The sequence below is a fragment of the Canis aureus genome, chromosome 27, assembly GCF_053574225.1.
Source record: "Canis aureus isolate CA01 chromosome 27, VMU_Caureus_v.1.0, whole genome shotgun sequence".
Lineage (NCBI taxonomy): Eukaryota > Metazoa > Chordata > Mammalia > Carnivora > Canidae > Canis > Canis aureus.
In genome coordinates, this window is record NC_135637.1 from 21,356,706 (window position 1) to 21,381,266 (window position 24,561).

Sequence of the window (24,561 nt, forward strand, 5' to 3'; positions counted from 1 at the left end):
AAGGGAATGCTCCAGATCTCAAGGAGACATGTTTACTTTAGCTGAAGGTAACTCACTCTACCTGACCAGGATGGTACTTCGGGTCCTGAAATAAGATGCATTAAGAAAACACACACACTAGTGTGTCCCCAAATGAGAACTTCATGGGGATCCAGAGGATCTGTAGGTGCTGCAGGGGGTACTCTGACAGGAGAGGCACATGGCTCAAATCCCTACTACCCCATATGAATGAGCAGCTGGGCTTGTGCCAAGGGAAGATGTCAAATGGAGATGAAAACACATTTTTGGCCAACAGATGGTGAGGACTGAATGAAACAGTATGGAAAGCTTAGCATGGTGCCTGACCAACAGCATGCCATCGGGCAGTACCAACACAGTAATAATCATCCCAGGGGTCCCTAATGTTCACCAACAACTTTCCACATGTCAGGCACTGCCCTAAATGCCACATGCTTCTTGTCACATTTATTCTTCATAATGGTTTAGGAAAGAACTGTTGAATAGAACTTTCTGTGGTGACGGAATGTTCTAGAACTGCAATATCCAATATGGCAGCCACAAACCACATGTGGCTGTTGAGCACTTTAAGTGTTGCTGGTACGACTAAGGAAAAATTAAAAATTTAATTTCACTCGTTTTAATTTAAAGAGGCATATATGGGCAGTGCAGGTGGATGGGGTAGACACTGGATTATCTCTACAGATGAGAGAACGGAGATGCAGGGAGATCCCACAGGGGAGAAGTGGTATCCCTGATGTCTCCCCAGACATACTCGCTGGGTCCCTCCAGAGGCAGGACCTACACTGGTCAGGAAGAAAAACACACATGCCACGCCAGGGTGTGGACCATCCCATACCTGTTTGGGTGGGAAGAGGGCAGCATGAACTGGAATTCCACCACACAGGTGCCGTCCGGGAGCTGTCGGTGCTGCAAGCTGTTTAACTCATAGGCAATGTAGCCCCTCCGCACATAAACCTAATGAAGCAGAAGCCGCAGAAGACATTCTCTCAGAGGGCGTTGCAGAGTGCCTTCAAAACCTGACAAAACTCAGGCTGGAGGGATACCATAATGATCTCTAAGTGTTCTCCAAGCAGTAGCAAGGAACAAATCTGCTCACGTGTTACAATGTTACTGTCATCACAAAGGGCTAGAGAGTAAATGTTTTAGGCTTTGCAAGATATGGGTTCTCTATCACAACTATTATTCAATTCCGTTGTTGCAGCCTGGAAGCAGCCAAGGACAGTATGTAAATAAATGGGCATGGCTGTGTTCCAATAAAACTTTATTAACAAAAACAAGCAGTGGGCCAGATGCGGCCCGCAGGCTACAGTCTGTCGACACCTGCTCTAGAGTAACCCGCCGTCCAACAGAAATGTAACATAGCCACATAAGCAATTTTGGTTTTCCATTTTCTAGTAGCCACTTCAGAAAAAGCAACAGGTAAAAATAAGTTTAATAATAGATTTCATTTCATCCCCGATTCCAAACGTAATGTCCTTTCAACATGTAATCAATATAAAATTATTGATGCAGTTGCGATTCTTTCTCCATGCAGAGTCCTTGAAAGCCAGCATGCATTGTATACTTAGAACACAGCTCAACCCAGACCAGCTAGCTGCATTTCAAGTGCTCACTAGCCACATGGAGCCAGTGGCTGCCCTATTGGACAGCACAGTTTCAGAGGTTAAGACGGTGGGATTTCTTTAATCAAATAGGGAAACTAAGAATTGTATAGCAAGAGTTAACAAAGCAGGCCTAACCACTATTCTTCAAAGACCTTTGGCTGGCCTCCAGGAACTTGAATTTGGCAGGGTTCCCACTATTCCCTGGTAAGAATGGTTCGTGGCACCTGAGCTGTATAAAGAGTGGATTTATGTTGAACCTGTACTTTCTTTCTAGGAGTTCAGAATTGTGTCACAAACTAGGACCAGTCCCCAGTAAAACCCCTGGGAGTTGAGTCTCTGAGCCTCATTCCAAACATGTTGTCATAACTTATTGTTCGAGGAATTGAAAGTGCCTACAGGACCACTGGAAGCTCGCATCTGGTTTCCTTTGGATGTTGCCCCATGCACTTTGTCCCTCTGCTGATTGTGCTTTGCGTCCTTTCATTCTAGCAAGTCACAGCCATAAGCATAACCATCTGCTGAGTCCTGTGAGTCTTCCCCGTGAATCATCGGACCTGGGGCTGGTCCTGGAGACATCCGCACATTTAGAGCAGGAACAAAACTTTACACATCTAAGAGACCGAGTGAAAATGTCATGTTCACAATGCTCAATTGAGTCATGGAGAAAAGGTTGGATTATGTTCAATAAGCCTGTTGAACAAAGGGACAGGATGTTCAAAGAGCTCTGGAAAATTCTCAAAGAGGAAAAAAAAAAAAAAACCCAAAAACAAAACAGGATTTGGCACTCCAAAAAGCAAAGAAGGTAGGCTGATGCTTTCTTTCCACTTGACACAGGATCCCCTCAAATAGGACAGGCACTTGGATAGTGAGCAGCAATAGTGTTCACATCAAATGCTAGTGCTCATTTATCTTCAAATAACCCTGTGAGGTAGGCATTACCGCCCCTGCTGTGGCATGAGAATCTAAAGGTCCAGAGAAGGCAGGCAACTGCCCAGAGGTCATATAGCTCGTAACCTCGCATAGGTTGCTCCCACTGACGGGAAACTCTTTGCTTCTTCCCTTCCCACCAATTCTGACTCGCTCTTCCGATGCTTGCTTTCGTATCACTTTCTCATCCAAGTCTGGGCTGACCCTCCCGGTAAGGTTAAATCCTGCTGTCCGATTCTCAGCTTGATGGCTGTGTTCCCACTGCAGCCCTAACATATGTGCAGTGAAGGAAATATTTAGTGTGTGTCTTTCCCCAGCCAGAGAGAAGCTCCATGAGGACAGAGACTATGGCTGTTTCCTGCTGTGTCCCCAGTGTCTGGCACACAGTGGGTCTCGATATAGTTGAACATTGGAAAGAGCAGGGGGTGGGAGAGGGGGAGGCACTTATAAGCACTACTGGGTCTCACTGTTGGAAGCAGAGATCTGAAAAGGATTCTTTGAGGTGAAATCAGGGAGGAGGTAAAGACTGCAGGCCCAAGAGACTCTAGGGCTGTTACATGCTCACAAACCCAAAATGGTCTCCATGGAGACCCAGCCAAGCTTCCAGCACCAGGATGGGGGGCCCACAAGGTCTACAAAGGTGGAAGAAGAGGGAGTGGGGGCCACAAGGAACTGAGACTCCAAGATCAGAGGTTTTTGCTGCTGGTCACTCCCTTCTCTGTCCCATCACCAGGGAAGGCACCTTAAATTGTCACCTAGACTCCCTCCAGCTCTTGCAGTTTGAAGCAGATGAGTCTTCCAAAGAAAGTTATCTAATGCAGTGAGTCAGAGTTTGCATGAGGTGCCTCAGCTCTTAGTGGTGGGTATTTAGGTGTGCCCTGCCGAGATGAGGCCAGGATGGCACAGGAGAGAACAAGGATTACCAGCAAGGACTCCAGATTGAGACCTAGTGTGAATGGTGGTCCTGCCACTCCCCAGCTCTGAAACCATCTCTCCCAGCTTCACTTCCCTTTCCTGGAAGCTGGGTATAGTAACAGTACCTGCCCTGTAGAGAGAAGGACAAGATCCCATGCTCAAGGCACGTGGCTGGTGGGCAGTGGCTGCTGGAACCGGCATGTTCAGTGCAGATGCTGTTCCTGGGGCCCCCCTCCTACTTACCTCCAAAGATGCCATACAGACAACTTTGTTGGTGTGGTAGAAGAAAGTGGGCAGGACGTCAAATATGGTCGTTTCTGAGAGTATTAATTTCTGCGGGATGGGAAGGAGCAAAAAAAAGGAAATGTTACCAAGTTTTAATCAAGGGTCAGATGAGCGGAATGGGGGTAGCAGGGAGGGGAACCCCGCACTGGTGTCATCAACAAAATTCTGCCAGCATTCCAGGCCATAGATCGGAAAGTAGAAACAGTTTGGGGACGACTGCCCCTAAGGCTCCCCATTCCAAATGCGGAGAAGAGGTACCTGGAGATTGCAAATGATCCAAAATTGGGGGATGAGGGGAGCCCAAAAGATGAAGCCATGCCTCAGCCATGTGAGTGTTCATGGTTTCCAGTAACTCCATTAAAATTGTACGTTGTGGGGAGCCTTTGCAGCCTGATGCTCCGTCCACCCTGTGGAACTGAACCTCTCCCAAAGGCTCCCCGAGGCCCCATCGGGCGGCCCTGGCCACAGTGGACTAAACTGCTGTTTAGTTGTGCCCGGAACCCAGTGCTGCCCCACTGAGGGTGTGGGGAGCCCATGTATCTGAGGCCCAACCTGGGCCACAGTGTGTGCTCTGTGAATAGAAGGAGGTGGCCTCACCTTGAGGTTTTCTGGGCAGAACTGGTGGCCGTACATGTCGATGGCAGACAGGAAAATGGACTCTACCTGGTTGTGCCTCAGCTCATAGGACGGGAGGTGGGAGGCAATCAGGACCTGCGGGAGGGGGTGGGGAGCAGAGGGGCTGGGGAAACCAACCCTTCAGGGGAGAAGCCTAGGGCCAGGCCCTGGGGTCGGATGCGGGATGGCAACAGAAGGGCTATGCACCATGAGGGACACGGGTGGCGAGAAGGACAGCACCCCACGACTCTACCTGTCTGGCTCTGAGGGCCACCTTGCAATGCTCGCTTTTGCTCAGCTGAGTGAGCTCGTTGAGGATGGAGGTCAGCTCTTCAGACAGGGAAGGGTCTGGGCCACAGAGCTCATCCTTTGGGGGACAAAGACAGAATCCAAATGGCTTCCCTCCGCCAGAAGGAAACAAGCCAGCACTCACCCTCACCTGGGGGGGGGGGGGTGCAGCTACCCCAAGTCAGACAGCTGCTCAGCTCTCTGAGCATCCCTAGCACAGCCTAATCATACATAATCATACATCTGCCATGTGTCCCCCATTCATCCACCTGCTAACACACTCTAAACACCCACTCAGACAAAAAATACAACTCCATCTCTACCTACATCACTATTAGTAGCCACCCAATATTAGGTACTTAATATGTGCCAGGCAAGCAACTCTACCTTTACATTCATTTCCCCAAACTCTCCCACCCCTCTGAGGAGTTACAATATGATTCCCATTTTACAGATGAGGAAACTGAGACTCAGAAGTAGTGTGCCATCAAGCATAGGCAAAGCAGAGCCACATCCAAACCCAAGTCTATTCTGTCCCCAAGGCTTCTCTTTCCTCAATACATTGCTGCTTGACTTAAGGGGTTTCAGAGAAGAGGGATGAGGGGAAATAGAGCCAGGTAAAAAGAGTAAGGTTCACACAGGATGCTCTAATGAGGGTTTGATAAGCCACCCTCTAGGAGCAGCATTCTGGAGAGCTCAAGGGCAGCTTCTTACAGGAAGGAGGATCTGGAGTTGCAGAAAAAGTAGAGGAACAGCGGATCCCATTGGCATCCCTCATACTTCTGAATAAGAGGCCTTTTTGCCAGACACCAGGGCTGTGTGCACCTGGTCTGTGCATATCCTCCTTGTGCCCTATATGCAAGAAGGGCTTGGGAATGGCTCAGAGCAGGTGCTCCTTAATACCCATTGAAGACAGAACAATGACGGCTGGGAATCTGAACACTCCAGCAACACACCTCCACCCTGCCCCAGCCCAGACTGCTCTCCATGAAATCACCAGATTGGTGGGGCCATCGGTCCTTTCTTCTACACCTGCCTCTGCATTTCCCTAATTAGAATGAACCTGCTCTGTTTTTATGATCAGAACATCCATAATGCATTAATATTTCACATTTGTACACAAACACACAAGCATGCGGGTGCTGAAGAAATCACGTAGATTACTCTAAACTTTCTCTCCCTCCCCTGCTGTGATTTGCTTTAGAAACCAAGTCCCCTTAAAGACTCAAAGAAGTTCTTTTGAGACTCAAAAAAAATTTCATTTCAAAGTGAATATTCAATTAACAAGTCTTTTCAGAGAGTCTTCCAAATACCATCAAATGCAAAGAACTCACCATTTTCAACAAATGGAACCAAGAGAGCCAAAAGAATAGTGGATCTCGCACACAACATTCCCCAAACTGCACTTGATACAATATTTTCAGCCGCCTTCGCTGAGAATCCCCAAACAAGTGTCCTCATTCTCTGATCTGGGGGCCACTCCACTCTGTCTTCCAGTATACATAACTTTTAGCACCTTCATGCCCAGAAGAGAGTCAGTATGTGCACAAAGATTAATGAACACCAGGATAATCCACAGATCTCACTCCTGGCCTTTGAATGGCGAGCCAATGGTAACAGGTAACAGGCACACCTTGCTTTACAAACACTCAACTGAAAAAGACTCCATCCAAAGAAGGTATTTTGCAAAGGATTACACTATCTTAGCAATGGCATTCTCCGCAAAGAGTGGACATCTCTTTGGGCATAAGTTCCCAATCCTGGCTGCAAGCTGCAATCACTTGGAAAGCCCTCCCTGCCAATTTAATTTTTAAGGATTTCAAAAACTACACAAGAATCAAGGATCAGTAGGGGCACCCAAGTAGCTCAGTTGGTTGAGCATCTGACCCTTTATTTTGGCTCAGGCCATGATCTCAGGGTCCTGGGATTGAGCCCTGTGTTGGGCTACACTCTCAGCTGGGAGTCTGCTTAAGGATTCTCTCTCTCTCTCTCCCTCTGTCTCTCCACACTCTCTCTAAAATAAATAAATCTTTAAAACAAAATTAAGGATCAGTACATTGAAAACCTCTATACTGATGATCCAGATTCACCAGGTGTTAAATGTTTATTATTATTATCATACTTGCTTTTTCTCTGGTAAGCATATACACACGCATGCAAGTATGCACACATACATTTTCTTTCTTTGAGAGTCAGTTACAGACACTGCAATCCTTCCCACTAAGATTGTACCTCCTTGAGAAAAAGATCCTCTCTTAGGTAAAAAACCACTAAAAACACCCAAGAAATTAGACATTACACTGATATTATTATATAATATACAACTTATATTTAAGTTTCCAATGGGGGGGGGCTTTCAAAAAATATTAATGCCTGGTCCACATCCCCAGAAAGCCTGATTTAACTGACTAGGGTGGGGCCTGAGCATCTGTTTTTAAAAAGCTCCACTACACTTACCCCAGGAGATTCTCATGTGCAGCTAGGAGTAAGAGATCCTCATATTGCCCTAGATTTCAAAATGATTTTTTACAAAAATATCAGTGTTTTTTTTTTTTTTTAAGATTTATTTATTCATGAGAGACACAAAGAGAGAGCCAGAGACACAGGCAGAGGGAGAATCAGGCTCCCTCTGGGGAACCCGGTGTAGAACTCGATCCCAGGACCCAGGGATCATGACCTGAGCCAAAGACAGACGCTCAACCACTGAGCCACCCAGACACCCCCAAAATATCACGTTTTTATGAATCCATCTTGTTAGGGTGTTAACTATCCTATAAACCCAGGCCCAAATTTGGCCCACTGCCCATTTTTATAAATAAAGTTTTCTTGGGTACACAGCCCCACTCATACATTTATATATTATATTTATACTTATATATTGTCTATGGTTTCATTCACACTACAATAGCAGAGCTAAGTTGTTACAACACAGGCTGTGTGGTTCTCAAGACTAAAATATTTACTATATTTGCCAAAAAAAAAAAAAAAAATTTGCCAGCCCCTTCTTGCTATAAGCTAAGTCCAGACCTCTCTTACTATCTGCTGATTCTACATTTTCCAAGTGAGCCATCAGGGACCAGATCAAGGAAAAAAATCTTGAGCTATAAAGAATGCTAGTTATCACTAGTCAACAGAAATCAGAACAAAGAAATTCCATGCTTCTCCAAGAAGGCAAAATAAAAATCCTACCAAGACTCAGAATCCAATATCCTATAATAACTTATGACTCTGGAGCCAGGTTATGGGTTCAAGTCCCAGCTCTGCATTCATTTTTTTTTAAGATTTTATTTATTTATTCATGAGAAACACAGAAGAGAGGCAGAGACACAGGCAGAGAAGCAGGGTCCCTGTGGGGAGCCCGATGTGTGATTTGACCCCAGGACTCCAGGATCACGCCCTTGGCCGAAGGCAGAGGCTCAACCTCTGAGCCACCCAGGCATCCCCCAAGTTCTGCCTTTAGAAGTTGGATGCCCTTGGGAAAGTGACATCACCTCCCCCATGCTCTGCCAAAGTGGGAGCGAGAGCAGCGTGCACCTTCCAGGCTTGCTGTGAGAATTAAATGAGTTAGTATTTATACAGCATGGCAGGAGTACCCGGGACATAGAGGGTGCTTTTGAGTGTTAGCCATGATCTCCTCTAGCAACTGATAAATCCCACCCATTGCCTGGCTTCATAAACTAAGTCTTATTGAGACACAGGCATGTCCATTGCTTACACTGTACAAGATCAGGACTGAGACTGTATGACTGGCAAAAGCTGAAATATTAATACTCTGGCCATTTGCAGAATGTCTGCAGACCCCAAGTTATTCCCACTGTGAGTACAAGGTGCTCTTCCCTGCTTACAATCAACATGATCACCAGCTGGTTCTTCTTGGCCACCTGTGCATGGGAAAAGATGCAATCCAGCACCTGAGACATGTCTGGCTTCAGCTGCTCCCTGAGGTTTATCACACACTTGTCATAGTGAGCTGCAGGGAGACAAAAGGGGTAAGGCTCAGGGCCCTCCCGCCGTGTGGGCTTGTCACCAGTGCTGGTAGCAACTCTTGCCTTGTTGGAAATGGTGTTCCACGCGTAAGTATCTTCTCAGGAGGTCCAACACCACCACCTTCATGTAGCCACGGATCCCGCTGCGGTACCTGAGGAGGAAGGCGAGGCTGCTTGAACCATCAGCTCCACTTCCTGGGGCGGAGGGGCAGGTTTACAGCCAGGGCTTTTAGGACTTCAAAAAGGAGAAAACAGTAATCAAGTATCTGGAGGCTGTATCCCCTAATCCTCAAGGCTGGGAGAGATGTGTGAGTTGGTTCATTTGCACTAATTCTACAGGCCAAAGACAGCAGTGACTTGCACAAGATCATATATCCAGCCAGGGTCCAAGCCTGAGCCTTTGGATGGCACCTGCCAAACCCCAGAGAGAAAAGATGAGATGCTGAGAAAGGTCAGCCTTGTATACACTATTGATATCAGAAATGATCAATTAACCATCCTAGGTATAAAGATAGCTTGAAAGATAAACAAAACTTGAAAGAATTTATCGATAGATCCTCTGTAAATTTCACTTTCTTTTTGAAAAAACAAATTTTAACCTGGATGTTCCCTAAAACATTTCATCTAAATCATTTCTGCACATAGGAAAATGAGTTTCTCAAGTGATATGACACTGAGTTTTAAGGGCATTAAGACCAGTTTAACCCCAGAGTCACTGACAATAAAAGAACCTAATACATGCACTTATTCAATTATGATTTATTTTTTTAATATTATTTATTGGGATCCCTCGGTGGCGCAGCGGTTTGGCGCCTGCCTTTGGCCCAGGGCGTGATCCTGGAGACCCAGGATCGAATCCCACATCGGGCTCCCGGTGCATGGAGCCTGCTTCTCCCTCTGCCTGTGTCTCTGCCTCTCTCTCTCTCTCTCTGTGACTATCATAAATAAATAAAAAAAATTTTTTTTTAATTATTTATTTATTTATTTATTTATTTATTCATTCATTCATTCATTCATGAGAGACACAGAGCATGAGAGAGAGAGACAGAGACACTGGCAGAGGGAGAAGCAGGCTCCCCATAGGGAGCCCGACGTGGGACTCGACCCCAGGTCTCCAGGATCACAACCCAGGCTGAAGGTGGCGCTAAACCGCTGAGCCATCCGGGCTGCCCCTATTCAATTATGATTTAAAAAGAAAAAACAATTACATATATATGAGAGCTCTGAGGGGCGCCTGGGTGGCTAAGACGGTTAAGTATCTGACTCACGATTTCAGCTCAGGTCATGAACTCAGGGTCCTGGGACTGAGACTCGTGTTGGGTGCTGTGCTCAGTGGGGAGTCGGCTTGAGGATTCTCTCTCTCCCTCTGCCCCTCCCCCTATTTGTGCACGCAAACACACGTGCTCTGTTTCTAATAAATATATATTTTTTAAAAAAGAATAGAGGGACACCTGGGTGGCTCAGCGGTTGAGCGTCTGCCTTTGGCTCAGGTTGTGATCTTGGAGTCCCACATCAGGCTCCCCACAGGGAGCCTACTTCTCCCTCTGCCTGTGTCTCTGCCTCTCTCTCTGTGTCTCTCATGAATAAATAAATATTTAAAAAGAGAACAGAGTTTTGATATTTATGTCTAACACGGAAAAATCTGCAAACGGATTTGGTTAATTTGTCATTTGTTTATCTAGGCATTTTTCTGAAGTTAAAGGGTGGGTTTAAGGTTAACGGCCAAAGCATTCTGGGGATGGTCTCCCCTCCTAGCCCTTGGCTGTGAAACTCTCTTCATGGGGAATCCCCCCTAAGACTGCCTTCTTCAGCTCAGTCCTATGGGGCAGGCTGAGACCCCATGAACCAAGGCAGTCCCAGAAAAGAAGGGTAGTCTCCAATGGTCCTATTTCTCTGTGCCTCGGTTTCTGGCACGTGGTAAAATGTACATGCACTTAATCTCTTCCAGTTTAAAACCGTTTCAATTCTACCTTTATTAGCAAAGCTTTCCTGCGAGATAATATTCACACAACATGGTAGTTCTTCCTGTCATCAGGATAGTTCTCTCTGCTCAAGAGCTACTTAAAATACAAATTCTTTTTTTTTTTTAAGATTTTATTTATTCACGAGAAACACACAGAGGCAGAGACACAGGCAGAGGGAGAAGCAGGTTCCCTGAGGGGAGCCCAATGTGGGACTCAATCCCAGGACTCTGGGATCACAACCTGAGCTGAGGGCAGATGCTCAACCACTGAACCACCCAGGGGTCCCTACAAATTCTTCATCAACTCTCTTCTGCAATGATTTCAAAACCACAATGATAATCTATATAGTCCTTTATAGCCTACATATAGACTATGCATCCCATTGTCATATAGTCAAAGCTCACATAAGGACTCTCTATGTGTAAGTACTTCATGAACATTAATCCACTCAGAAAAGAATGACCTCTTGTGAGTGAAGTGTTTTTATTCCCATTTTACAAACTGGCAAACTGAGATCACAGGAGAAAAGGGTTAGGAGTACCTATGCCAGGATTGTAATCAGAGTCTCTGGATCCCATGTGCTGTCTCTTGGTTGGAACCTGCCCTTAAGAGAGCCCCAGAGTTGCCTCAGTGGTGTAATACACAATTAGTGTGACAATCACAGCCTATGGAGAGCCAAGGACTCACCTCTGGACCAGCTGCACGATGCTCTGGGTGTTCATGAAGAAGACCTCCCGGTCAGCCTTCCGCTGTAGGGTGGCTGCGTGGCAGTCCAGGATGGTGGCTATCTGGACAGGCAGATAGGACAGGTCTGGCCACTTATAACCACACAATCTGGTCACCACACAGCAGTCACCAGAAGGACCCACCGTGGGCTCCCATGGAGGATCCACCCAAGGCTCATTCAAAATCTGAAAATTTCATCTCCAAAGCCCATTCTGGTCACCCAGAATTAGCTCTGTTAGTCCCGCTCAACATATTGCTTGAGGAATTTGAGCTTAGAATGGCAACAATCCCATTAAGACACATGTATTATGCCTCTCCACAAATATGAGTAGTCTGGGGGAAGGGAAGGGAGTTTCCAACCTTAGGGAAAATGAATCGGGCTGTTGGCAGGGGGGTTCTTCTTTTTATAACTAGATTTACTGTTATTAGCATATTGCTTTTGGTAACAAAAAAAATTTTTTTCCCCAGTGGCCTACTTTTTTTTTTTTTTAATAAATTTATTTTTTATTGGTGTTCAATTTGCCTCTCTGGAAAACTGTGTGGAGGTTCCTCAAAGAGTTAAAAATAGATCTGCCCTACAACCCAGCAATTGCACAAAAAAATATTTTTAATGAAAAACTTGCACAAACAACAAATTCCTAAAATGTCCAAATACGTACTTTTTACAACTGGTGTTCTTTAGAGTTTTGTTTTGGTTATTTTTCAGTTAAGATATATTTACATACCATAGTAATCCCCCCATTCACTCATTCATTCATTCATTCATTCATTCATTCATTTTTTTTAAGTAGGCTCTATGCCTGATTTGGGGCTTGAACTCATGACCCCAGTATCAAAAGCTACATGCTCTACCAATTGAGCCAGACAGGCAACCCTCCCCTTTACAATATAAAACCATTTGAGCATTTTTCACTATATTCAGAGTTATGCAACCATTTACCACTATGTAATTTAAGAGCATTTTCATCACCCCAGAAAGAAACCTGATAACCATTGCCAGTTCTCTTGATCCCCCTCCCCCAGCCCCTGGCAACCGCTAATCCACTTTCCATCTATTTACCTATTTTGGACATTTCATGTACACAGAATCATGCAACCTGTGGTCTTTTATGACTGGCTTCTTTCCCTTAGCATGTTTTCAAGGTACGTCTATATTGTAGTATAAATCTATATTAGATTCATTTTTATGATGGAACAATATTCCAACCTCTAGAGTGGTTGACCTCCAGGAATGACCTGATCTATGCTGAACTGTAGTTCCCCAAATCACCAACATGTGGGTGGGAGAATGATGATGGTATGCAGCCCTTCTAACCAGAGAGAGGGCAGAAGGCAAACCGACAGAGGAGGTTCCTCCAAATGCAAATTACCTTTAAAATGCTTAATAAAAGTGACATCCCCTCCTCCAAAATAAATAAATAAATAAACGCATAAAATCAGGCCAATACAGAATTATTAGAGATATTTTATACTACCCGGGAATGCTTTTCATTATTTAAAAATATTATATATATATATATATATATATATATATCCCCAAGATGATCACCTTACAAACACCAGAGAAAGAAAATGAAAGCTAAGGGCTAGCAAGAAAATCCCACAAGTGCCTCTATTTCAGCCAGGGTATATTGGGGAAATGCTCACTGTATTTGTACCAATGGCTTACTCCTATTCTGAATCCGAGTAAGGCCCAGTGACTGTGTTCATCTCAACAACTTTGGAGAAAATGCTGGGGTTCTGTAGAGAAGGGCTCAAAAGGAAACTCTTAGCCCCCAGCATCTTGGGTGCTCAATCCATCAGAAGCCAGTGGCCAGCATTTGAGTTCCAGAGGCAGTACCCAGGGGCACCCTAGTGGGACCAGGTAGGGGGCACGTACCTGCTGGCTGGGGAACTGGCACAGCACTGAGGTGATGTTGCTGGCGTACTGAGCCATCACCCTGCGGACCGACTTCTCCACAGGGGCAGGGATGCGGCCAGACACACTGGTCATGATTTCCTGCAGCTCCAGCAGTGGCAGTGATGGATGCCGGAGGGTCGTCATGAGCTTCTGCACCCACTCCTTCAGCTGAAGTGGACACCACAGCATTAGCCAAAGGTCCTGTGGGGGCATGGGCACCGCCACCCTCCAAAGGCACATACTCAACCCATCCAGACCCAATGAACCAAACATCTAGACCTCTGGGACAGTTCTGAATGGAATGGCCTCCCAACTACAAGAGGAATACTCAGTTTCCCTGCAGCCCCCTCTTTATGTATCTAGCCAGCCAGCATGGTGTGAGATACAACACGAGGCCACATGAAGAGTTAATGTTTGTGGACCCTTGCTTAGTGCCAGACACTGCTCTAAAAACCTTTATTTGTATGTTCTCAGTCGATCCTCAGAAACAACCCTACAACGTAGGTATAATCATTATTTCTATTTTACAGTTGAGAAAACTGAGAGAGGTTGATGAAGTTACCCAAAGTCATCCACTAGTGAGAAGCCAACTCAGGCCATTCAGCTCCAGAGATGCTTAACAGCTACACAATAATGCTTCTGGGCATCCTGGCAGCCGAAATGTTGATGATCTCTGAATAAGAAGGATAACGGTGCTGACTCCATAGGAGTTGTGTTGTTTAAAAATGAAAGAGTGCATGCCTCAGCAAGTGCAAAGACTAAAAGTTGTAATCACTGGGATCACAAACAGGTAGCACAGCGTAGGAGTTAAGAGCATGGATTCTGAGGTCAGATGGTGAGGGCTCAAATCCCATCTCAGCCTTTTCATAGGGGAAACAAGGCGAATTTCTTAGCCCCTCTGTGCCTCAATTTCCTTAGCTGTAAAGTGGAAATAAATATCATAGATGGTTGGGAGGATTAAATGATGTAATAAATTTCAAGTATTTAGAGTAGTAGTTGGCACAACTAGAAAAGGGTTGGCCATTACTATCACCACCATCATCACCCCCACCACCACCATCACCACTAGCATCACCACCAGCATTACCAGCACCACCACCATCCCCAGCATCACCTCCAGCACCACCACCACCAATACTGCCAACACCACCACCAGCATCACCACCATCACTACCACCATCCCACCAGCATTACTACCACCACCATCATTACCAGCATCACCACCAGCATCATCACCACCACTACCATCCCCAGCATCACCTCCAGCACCACCATCAACACTACCATTACCACAATCATCAGCACCACCACAAGTATAACCTCTACCATCACCACCACTAATGTGTTTTGCTATTTTGAGATAGAATGTGACATGCAATTCTATTGCTATTGATGTTGAATTTAGCATCATGGCTCTTTCACGGAGGTCTGAAAATATGAAAATTTCTTATTTCTCTACAGAGTAAGAAGGCAATGGGTTCCTGGAATGATGAACAATGGAACAAAATGACTTCTTGTTCTCTCGTTAAGAGGTGACCCACATGGACTCTTTTTTTAACCTACAGCTTGAATATTCTCCATGCTGAGATGAACTGAACCACAATATAGCTCTTACAACATTTTATGATTAAAGAGAAACATACACAGATGTTTACAATCAAATTGAGGAAGTTCCTGAGAATAGGTCCTTTGTAAAAACAACAGAGGGCTGTCCATTTTTCCATACTTCACTTTAGTAAAGACCTTGGATCTCATGTAATAAACCCTCCTGGCTCTTCACACAGACTTGTACACATGTGTAGAATACACACCTACCCTTTGCACATGACCTACCTTTTTGCTAAAAATAGGCTCCGGCAGACAGTAGCCACTCATGACGTTGGTCAGGTTTTCCAGGACGTTGTGGAAAACCTGGTGCAGTTTCTCTCCCATGATAGGCAGAGTTTGCTGAGAAGGGAGCTCGCCTGTGAATGGCTTGGCCTGATGAGACACAAGAATCAGACAGAGTTCAAGGACACCTGCCTCCCTCGAGACAAGATAAACTGAGGGGCAAGGCAGATCTACCAGTACACAACATAATATAATTAGGGGGAAGCCTGAGGGAAAAAGAGCAAAAAAAAAAAAAAAAAAAAGTCCAGAAGAACACATATCAGAAAGTCAAAATTGCTAAATTCCTGATGTGGGTTTCCCAAATTTCCCCTGTTGCAAATGCTGTAGTCTATTGTTATAGACTGTCAGTGGTTTTGGAGGAAGTTAGATCCTTTTGTTCTGCTTTCTAATCAAAATTATCTCCCTCTTTTCCCTATTTGTTTCTATCTTTATTGAATCCCGAAGATAAACAACGAGCAGGATGAAAATTTATGAAATTCTCATGCAAATGTCCCAGCTTTTTGTAAGTCATAAACATTTAGCTTTAGAGAAAGAAAGAAAGAAAGAAAGAAAGAAAGAAAGAAAGAAAAGAAAGAAAGAAAGAAAGAAAGAAAGAAAAAAAGAAAGAAAGAAAGAAAGAAAGAAAGAAAGAAAGAAAGAAAGAAAGAAAGGAAGAAAGAAAGAAGAAAGAAAGAAAGAAAGAAAGAAAGAAAGAAAGAAAGAAAGAAAGAAAGAAAGAAAGGAAGAAAGAAAGATGGATGGATGGGGATGCCTGGGTGGCTCAGCAGTTTAGTGCTGCCTTTGGCCCAGGGTGTGATCCCTCGAGTCGAGTCCCACGTCGGGCTCCCTGCATGGAGCCTGCTTCTCCCTCTGCCTGTATCTCCGCCTCTGTGTGTTTGTGTGTGTGTGTGTGTGTGTGTGTGTGTGTGTGTGAAGGAAGGAAGGGAGGGAGGGAGGAAGGAAGGAAGAGAGAGAGAGAGAGAGAAAGAAAGAGAGAGAGAGAGAGAGAGAAAGAGAGGAAGGGAGGAAGGGAGGAAGGGAGGAAGGGAGGAAGGAAGGATGGATGGATGGATCCCTGGGTGGCGCAGCAGTTTGGTGCCTGCCTTTGGCCCAGGGCGCGATCCTGGAGACCCGGGATCGAATCCCACGTCAGGCTCCCGGTGCATGGAGCCTGCTTCTCCCTCTGCCTGTGTCTCTGCCTCTCTCTCTCTCTCTGTATGACTATAAAAAAAAAAAAAAAAAAAAAGGAAAGAAAGAAGAAAGAAAGAAAGAAAGAAAGAAAGAAAGAAAGAAAGAAAGAAAGAAAGAAAGAAAGAAAGAAAGAAAAGCTCCCCCACGGGGCAACCCTGACCTCACAAATCTGTTTTATTTTATTCTATAAGTGTCCACTGAAAGACTACTACACGCAGTTCCTGGGACCCAGTAGCTTTGGGATGTGCTGTTCTACTGGCCTGGAACCATCAGCTTCCCTCCCCCATACCATCCCAATCCTGTGGGTTCCTCTCATCCTTTGAGATTAGCTGGAGAGTCTCCTCCTCCACAATCTGATGCTGGCTTCTCCAAATGGGTGCCCACAGCAGGAGCTGAGGGCAGTCCCTCCTACTGCATTTATGGAGCCAAATGACAAGGGCTCATCTTGTAGACAAACATGAACCTGCAGGGATTGGTGGCTAGGCCCTGTCTCATGAACCTGGCATGGGAAATGTTTGCTGAAAGGAATCACATGCAGGTACACACACCTTTCTGGTGATCTGAAAAGGCTCAGTCTATGCCTGGCTTTGGGAGCCAACTAAAGAGAATCATGAAAAAAATGACAAGGAAATGAATAGAATATTCTGGAAAAAAGAGGCAATTTGGTTCTTTTTTAAATGCTCTCTTACTAGCCCTTTTTTTGTTTTGTTTTTTGTTTTTTACCTCCCCTGGGTACATGTATTAATTATTGCAGGGAAAAAAAACACAATACAGGCATGAATGATTAGCTACCTCTTCATATGCATGCTTTTCTCAGGAAGGTATAATGGTTATTCATTCAGCAGCAAGACCTGTTTATTTCTGAGTACCCTGTATGCCCCACGCACTGTGCTAGGCACCAAGGATACAGCAACAAACAAAAAAGTAGTCCCTGACCTCAGAAATCACAGTTTCATGGGAAAGCTTAACAATTAATTATAAGAATCTAAATTGGAGGGCAGGGATCCCTGGGTGGTGCAGCGGTTTGGCGCCTGCCTTTGGCCCAGGGCGCGATCCTGGAGACCCAGGATTGAATCCCACATCGGGCTCCTGGTGCATGGAGCCTGCTTCTCCCTCTGCCTGTGTCTCTGCCTCTCTGTCTCTCTGTCTCTCTGTCTCTCTCTCTCTGTGACTATCATAAATTAAAAAATAAATAAATTAATTAATTAATTAATTAATTAATTAATTGGAGGGCAGCCCTGGTGGCACAGCGGTTTGGCGCCGCCTGCAGCCTGGGGTGTGATCCTGGAGACCGGGGATCAAGTCCCACATTGGGCTCCCTGCATGGAGCCTGCTTCTCCCTCTCCCTGTGTCTCTGCCTCTCTCTCTCTGTGTCTATGAATGAATAAATAAAATCTTAAAAAAAAAAGAATCTAAATTGGAGGTCCTAGATATCCTAGATACTCTGGTACCCCCTCCACTGGTTCCAAGGATGTGGAGCTGCCCCCACAGCACCTGAACCTCTTCATATACATCCAAAAAATACCTGTGGCACACCTACTACATGCCTGCCCCGTTTCAAGCACTGGGAATCTAGCAGGGGGTGAGAAAGACAAAAAGCACTGGTCTCATGGCACTTTCAATCTAGTGAATGCCAAAAAATATGCCAATAGGATGATCAGTGAGATATAGCGTGTCTGATCACAAATGACAGAGCTAGGAGAGAAGGGTAGCAGGAGGACGAGGAGTATAAGGTCTGGTGTGTGTGCAATTTTTTAAAGGGTGGTCAAAAGAGAAGCTGAAGGAGAAGATTCTAAGTGAAGTAAGCCAGCCACAAAAAGACAAATATTGTACAATTCCACTTATAGGAGTTTCCTCCAGTAAGTCAGATTCACAGAGACAGAAAATAGGAAAGAACTGCCAGGGGCTGTGGGAGGGAGGAACGGGAAGTTAGTGTTAAATGGTATAAGAGTTTTGAGTTGGAAAGATGAGAAAGTTCCAGAGATGAATGGTTGTGCTAGTTGCACAACAGCATGAATGTACTTAATGTCACTGAACCATACCCTTCAAAACGGCTAAGATACTGAATTTCACATTGTATATCTTACAATTTAAAAATGACAAGGAAATCTGCATGTAGTATAGACTTCAGTTAATGATAATATATCAGTATTGCTTCATCCATTATAATAACGTTATCTATTATTCATAATTATATGTTAATAACTTAATATTGTAGTATGGAAGCTGCTAGTGTGTGGGGTGTGAGCAAAGGCAAGCGTGCTTCTGTACCCATCACACTGGCTGCTGGGGGCTCATGGAGGCAACACAAGAGCCAGGAGATTTAAGCGAGCTCCGATCCCTGAATATGCAAAATGGTGAGCACACCTGAGCCAGCCATGGTGTGACATACCGGGTGCACTTTAGAAGGGTCATCGAGCTCCAGCCTGGCCACCACACAGCCTGCTTCCAGCATGGCCCCAGGGCGCTTGATGTACTTCACCTGGCCACTTTCCTGCACGTTCAGAGTCATGATCATCTTCATCACCTGTTTTGCAAAAAGGAGAAATAAGATGAGCCCACTGGGACTGGCTTGTGTATGTGACAGCCAGAGTCACTTAGAACTAGTACTCTGGAGCAGGGACTTGGTCATTTAAATAGAATGATTTGGGGGCACTTGGGTGGGGCAGTTGGTTAAGCACCCAACTCTTGGTTTCAGCTCAAGTCATAATTTCAGGGTTGTGAGCCCCACATTGGGCTTGGTTCTCAGTATGCAGTCTGCTTAAAACTCTCCCTCACTCTCTGCTGAAAGAGAGAATGGAAGAAAGGCTGACTCCTTGGGCAGAGTTCAAGTGTAAAGGATGGAAGGAGCTAGCATTTGCCGGAAGCCTGCAGAGTGCCAGGCTCAATGCTGTTCATGAATTATCTTCATCTGCAAAGCCAGCTAGCAAGGCAGGTGTTTACAGTACCCATTTTACAGACACGGGAACTGATCTTTATTGTAAAGACTCCCTCTTAGGAATACAGTTTTGTTTGTTAAAGATTTTATTTATTTATTCATGAGGATACACAGAGAGGAGAGAGAGAGAGGCAGAGACACAGGCAGAGGGAGAAGCAGGCTCCATGCAGGGAGCCCGACGTGGGACTCGATCCCGGTTCTCCAGGATCACACCCTGGGCTGAAGGTGGCGCTAAACGCTGAGCCACCAGGCTGCCCATGGAATACAGTTAAATTATACTATATGGAGGTGCTTAACACAGACATTCCTAAAATGTGGTGCATTTGGTGACCAGCTCCTTTTTTAAAGACAGTGAGAAAACCCTCTGGGGAATCTTTGGTGACATGAAGAATGTCCTCCTTGTAGGATCGCCAGTCCCTTTAACTGGCCTGAGAGTCTGCATGTGTGGACGTGATGCACCTTGTCACCACGGTGTGGGCTGCAGACAGTCAGCACTGTGCTCCTTTTGCTCAGCGGTTCAGCTTGGGCTCCCAAGACAGGCCGGGGCTGGAACCCCAGCACCCCACCTATCACTCTGTGATCTCCAGCAGGTGCCTTCCTCTCTCTGAGCCTCAGTTTCCCCAACTTTTAAATGGAGAAGAACAACGGCCTCACCTCATACGGCTCTCATAAGGATTGCTCAGGACCCCGGCGCACGGCATTAGGCCAGCAAGTATTAGCTCCTACTGCTACTGTATTTTCGTTGTTATTATCATTATTATTTATCTTGGCAGCATGGAATGGAGCCCAGGTGTGAACCCTAGCCCCGTGGGACCTTGGATTCCTTAGCCTGCGTGGGTCCCATTTCTTCATGTGTAAAATGGGGATCCTATCTGTGCCCATCTCCTGTGATTGCTGGGAAGATGACAGAAGGTAATTACACAAGTAAAATGCCTAGAAGGCACTTGCCACGTGGCAAACACTTTGGCTTACACTTTGTAAATCACCACCATGGTTATTACTAACCTGTTCTTACCTGCTCCTACGGAGGTGTATGTTTTTGAGGTTTTTCCCTTTGGATACTGCAGAGAATGGAGGCTCAACCCCACACACTGGCTCTCTGAGGAACTGGCCAGATGGTGGCCCAGGGGAGAGGTGAGACCCACTGGCTCAGGTGCAGGGGCAATGCAGGATGGCCCTCCCTCGGGAAGTGGGATGGAGGGGAGGCCTGGCTGCAGCCCCACAGCAAGGGCTGGCTCTGCGCTCACCTCCATGTCAGCGTAGCTGCTCCCAGCCTCAACGTGGCCCCCGTCCTCCACCGTGTACTGCATTAGCTTCCCGGCTGAAGGGGCTCTCAGAACCGTAGGATCGTTCTCCTTCTCAAACACACAGGTCTTGTTGCCGATGGTAATACGATAACTGGGAGACAGAAGGGGTGGGTTGGTAGGAGGAGGCCCATCAACCCAGAATGCCCAAGTCTGGCTTTCGACAATGTTTTCCCCTTTCTAAAGGCAGCCTGGAGTGTCACCCTGTGTGTGGTCTTCAGGATTCCACTTGCCCAAATGCTGGCGTCTGACAGCACAGAGATACTGGGAATGAATTAGGTGAGCAAATGGTGTGACCTTTTTCTGTCTGAAAACTAGTTTACTGATATAATTCTGAAAGGCACAGAGAGAGCAATCGATATTATCTGATAAATATGTACCAACTTTAAGTCTTCACCTTATAACTGAAATGGGAAGAGTATGCCCCTGGGAGGAGCCTCTGATAATCCTGAATATTCCTGGCAGACACAACAAAGCTTAAAAAGGTAATAAAACAGTGCTCTGGCTGGGATGAATCCAGTCTGCCTTCTTCCAAAACTTTCAAGATTGGAAAGAGAGACAACTTCCTAAGCGGAGCTGTTCTAGGCATGGGGCCTCTAGCGCCCCAGCCCCCACTTGGGCTTATCTCTCCTACGCTGGAGGGGAGTGGGTTTGTGCTGCCCATTCAGCTTGGCTGGTCTATGTTGCATTGTATGAGCTCAGTGTGGTCAGATGAATCAGAACAGGAGGGTCTTTGAGTTGATCTCATGATGCCTCCATGCTAAGTGCCTCCAGAACATCCTGCATTTTGCTTATGCAGGTACACAGTGACCTGTCCCGCCACTTCTGCTTGTTTGATGTGTCCTGTTCGCCAATAGGCTCCACGAGTCGTGATCATGGTCTTATCCCAACACCCAGCCCTGTGCCACTGGGCTGCTGCCCTAACTGGATGTAGGTAGACAGCTGCTGCTCTAACCAGATGGCTGCATCTCCTCCAAGCCTGCACTCAGATGGGTGTAGGCACTGCAGCCCAGATTAGGAGCAGCTGACACACTGTTACATGCCTCGCAGGCAATAGAGCCAGAGGGAGTCATGTCCCATTCAGCTCTGAATCCTCTCACATTACTAGAAACAGGCCTCCTGGGAACCTTCCCAGTACGTCTGCCAGTTTTGTAATTTCCAATGAAGAGATTAACCTTTCCATGGGCCTCAGAATTTTTTGAAGAAGGTACTTTATCTAAGACCCTTGGGCTACACATAGCTGGCTTTATATTTTATTTATTTGAGAGAAAGAACATGACTGGGGGTGGGAGGGCTCAGAGGGAGAAGCAGACTCCCCCACTAAGCAGGGAGCCTCATGTGGAGCTTGATTCCAGGACCCCCAGGATCACGACCTAAGCCGAAGGCAGATGCCCAACCGACTGAGCCACCCAGGCACCCCAGGCTTTATATTTTTGAGCCCCATGGGAAAGATTGGCTTTGTGTTGCCCCCCCAGACCATGTACCTGTCAAACTCTTCTTTCATGTAGGTGGTATAGCTGTTACCATTATAGGACAGCAGCAAGCCACCGTCACTCAGCCGGTGGGCGTCGATCTCAATGTGACTGTCATTCATGATGAGGATGAACATGGTCAGAGATTGTCGGGCCACCTGCGGGGACAGGCTGTGTCCCTGCCTGAATTCTGGAGGCCTCTGCTTGTCCCTGTGCCCCAGAGCACCACCTCCCCCCAATACCACCACCAGCAAGGGCTAGTGTCCATGATGGGAGTGCCACCCTCAGGAAGCAGAGAGCTCGCAGTCAGTATCCCACACCTGTCCCATGGGGAGGCTCATGGCCATCGGCTACAGTTGTAGTTACAGCCTGGTCATCTCCTGCCAATCACATGCCCTTCTCATTCCTGTCCCTAAGCATCAGCCCCAAGCAGGGCTGCCCTGAGTAGGATGGAGAAGTGGGGGTTCTCACTGGGGGTGAAGCAGCCCTGGAGACTCCACCAGTGACCAGGACTCTGCCCTCCCCAGGCCCAGCTCTGCCCAGGGGCATACAAGACATTTGGGACACTTGAGAGAGGCACAAGTGGTTCAACCCTGCACTTCAATCTGACACCTAGCCCTGGGTTTAATGTAGGTGCTCTCTCTCAGAATACAAAAACATCCTCAATCTCTAAAATACATTGAAACAAAAGGTAGCAAGAAACAGAAGAATATGTGTTGCAACATTATTCATGGTAACAATAGGACTGAGAAGCAAACTAACTATCCAACAACCTTGTAATGGAATATTCTAGATCTGCACTGTCAAATATGGCAGCCTCTAGCTGGGCTGGCTATTAACATGTAAATTTTTTTTAAAATATTTTATTTATTCACGAGAGACAGAGAGAGGCAGAGACATAGGCAGAGGGAGAACCAGGCTCCCCATGGGGACCCCAAAGGGGCACTCAATCCCAGGACACCGGGATCACAATCTGAGCCAAAGGCAGAGCCTTTGGCAGAGCCACCAGGTGCCCCTTACATGTAAATTAGCTTAACTTAAATAATGTATAAAATTCAGTTCCTCAGTGCTCAGGAGCCACAGGTGGCCATACTGGACAGCAGAGATACAGAACATTTCCATTCCTATGGAAAGTTCCACTGGACACCACATGTGATTAAGAAAGCTTGTTAATAACATGGGAAAACTTTATGCCATGAGAATATCAAAGCAGTAAAAACAGTATTTGCACCATATCAACTTTGTAAAATTAGTAAGGAAAAAAAGAATTAGAAGAGATCTGCTGTAACGTTCATAGGGATTGCCTTCCAGAGTCAAAACACAATGGGTTTGTTCTTCTGATGTTTTATGCTTGTTTGAAATTTTTAAATTTTATACATTAAGCAAATGTCATATTTAAAATTATGCTGGGGGAACGAGGCCCCCAAAATAGCCAAGCATGGAGGGGTAAAGAGAAGTGGTTTGACAGTGTGCCCCCATGGATAACATGCTTGTTTAGCTAAACCCTGAAAACCCCCAAAACTGGAAGTGTAACCTGTGCTCAGTCATCTGAGAAATAAAGTAACAGGCACTGGGTGGCTCAGTGCTTGAACGTCTGCCTTTGGCTCAGATCATGATCCCAGAGTCCTAGGATTTAGTCCCCCATCAGGGTCCCCATGGGAACCTGCTTCTCCTTCTGCCTGTGTCTCTGCCTCTCTCTATGTATCTCTCACAAATAAGTAAAATCTTTTTAAAAAATGAAAAAAATAAAAGTAAGAGGTCATAAAAATTCTGCCTCAAAGGCAGAGGTCATAAAAATTCTGCTTCAAAGCCAGACTCGAGTTCTGTTATCTTTTCCCTCCTGAGAAGGAGGCCTTAGCTTCTTGGGGACATTTTGCCCCCACAGATCACCCTGACCCGGATGCAGGACCTGATCCTGTGCCCACACACCTCAGATACTCTGATATATTCTCTGCTGAACTGACCTTAGATGCCCCAGGAAGGGTAACTGGATACTTCTGACAGAGGACAGCATCCCAAGTAATAATATCCAGGGAAGCCCAAGGAGGCCAGGGACAGATGAGAAAGCCACACATTGATCTTTAGTGCAGAGACACAGGACAGATCTGGCCTCCCAGCCCCTAGAAATGAACCCGCACACTATGCCAGCTCAGCAAAGGTCCTGCTCATGCTCTGTACTGGACTGGATATTGTCCCCACCCCCCTTCTAAATGCACATCCTTCCTGGCACCTCCAAAACAACTCTACATGGAAATAACATCTTTGCAAATGTTAGATGAGGTCATACTGGAGCAGAATGAACCCTAAATGCAGTCTGACTGGTGTTCTTCAGAGCAGACACACAAGAAGACAATGCAAACACACGAACACACATGCGAACACACACACACACACACACACACACACACACACAGAAAAGGCGGCCATATGAAGCCAGAGGCATAGCTTAGAGGGACAGTCTACAAGCCAGGGTAGAAAACAAGCAAGGACTGCCCCACAACCACCAGGAGCCAGGAAAGCATGAGACAGAGTCTTTCTTGGAGACTTCAAAGAGAA

The 24,561-nt window shown here is 46.1% G+C and overlaps 1 protein-coding gene across 5 annotated transcripts in view; it reads right to left on the reverse strand.

Annotated features, from left to right (window-relative positions):
- The window catches only part of ACACB (acetyl-CoA carboxylase beta), a 130,318-nt gene that overhangs the window by 39,950 nt on the left and 65,807 nt on the right, over positions 1 to 24,561 (reverse strand). For all 5 annotated transcript variants that reach the window (XM_077876025.1, XM_077876026.1, XM_077876027.1 and 2 more), the window contains 12 exons: positions 22,018 to 22,163; positions 20,477 to 20,627; positions 18,684 to 18,818; positions 15,065 to 15,211; positions 13,211 to 13,399; positions 11,293 to 11,393; positions 8,705 to 8,793; positions 8,501 to 8,625; positions 4,621 to 4,734; positions 4,350 to 4,463; positions 3,711 to 3,800; positions 857 to 975 (listed from right to left, as the gene is read on the reverse strand). In XM_077876025.1, the coding sequence (XP_077732151.1) occupies positions 857 to 975; positions 3,711 to 3,800; positions 4,350 to 4,463; positions 4,621 to 4,734; positions 8,501 to 8,625; positions 8,705 to 8,793; positions 11,293 to 11,393; positions 13,211 to 13,399; positions 15,065 to 15,211; positions 18,684 to 18,818; positions 20,477 to 20,627; positions 22,018 to 22,163 (1,520 nt within the window). The remainder of the gene's footprint in view (positions 1 to 856; positions 976 to 3,710; positions 3,801 to 4,349; positions 4,464 to 4,620; positions 4,735 to 8,500; positions 8,626 to 8,704; positions 8,794 to 11,292; positions 11,394 to 13,210; positions 13,400 to 15,064; positions 15,212 to 18,683; positions 18,819 to 20,476; positions 20,628 to 22,017; positions 22,164 to 24,561) is intronic.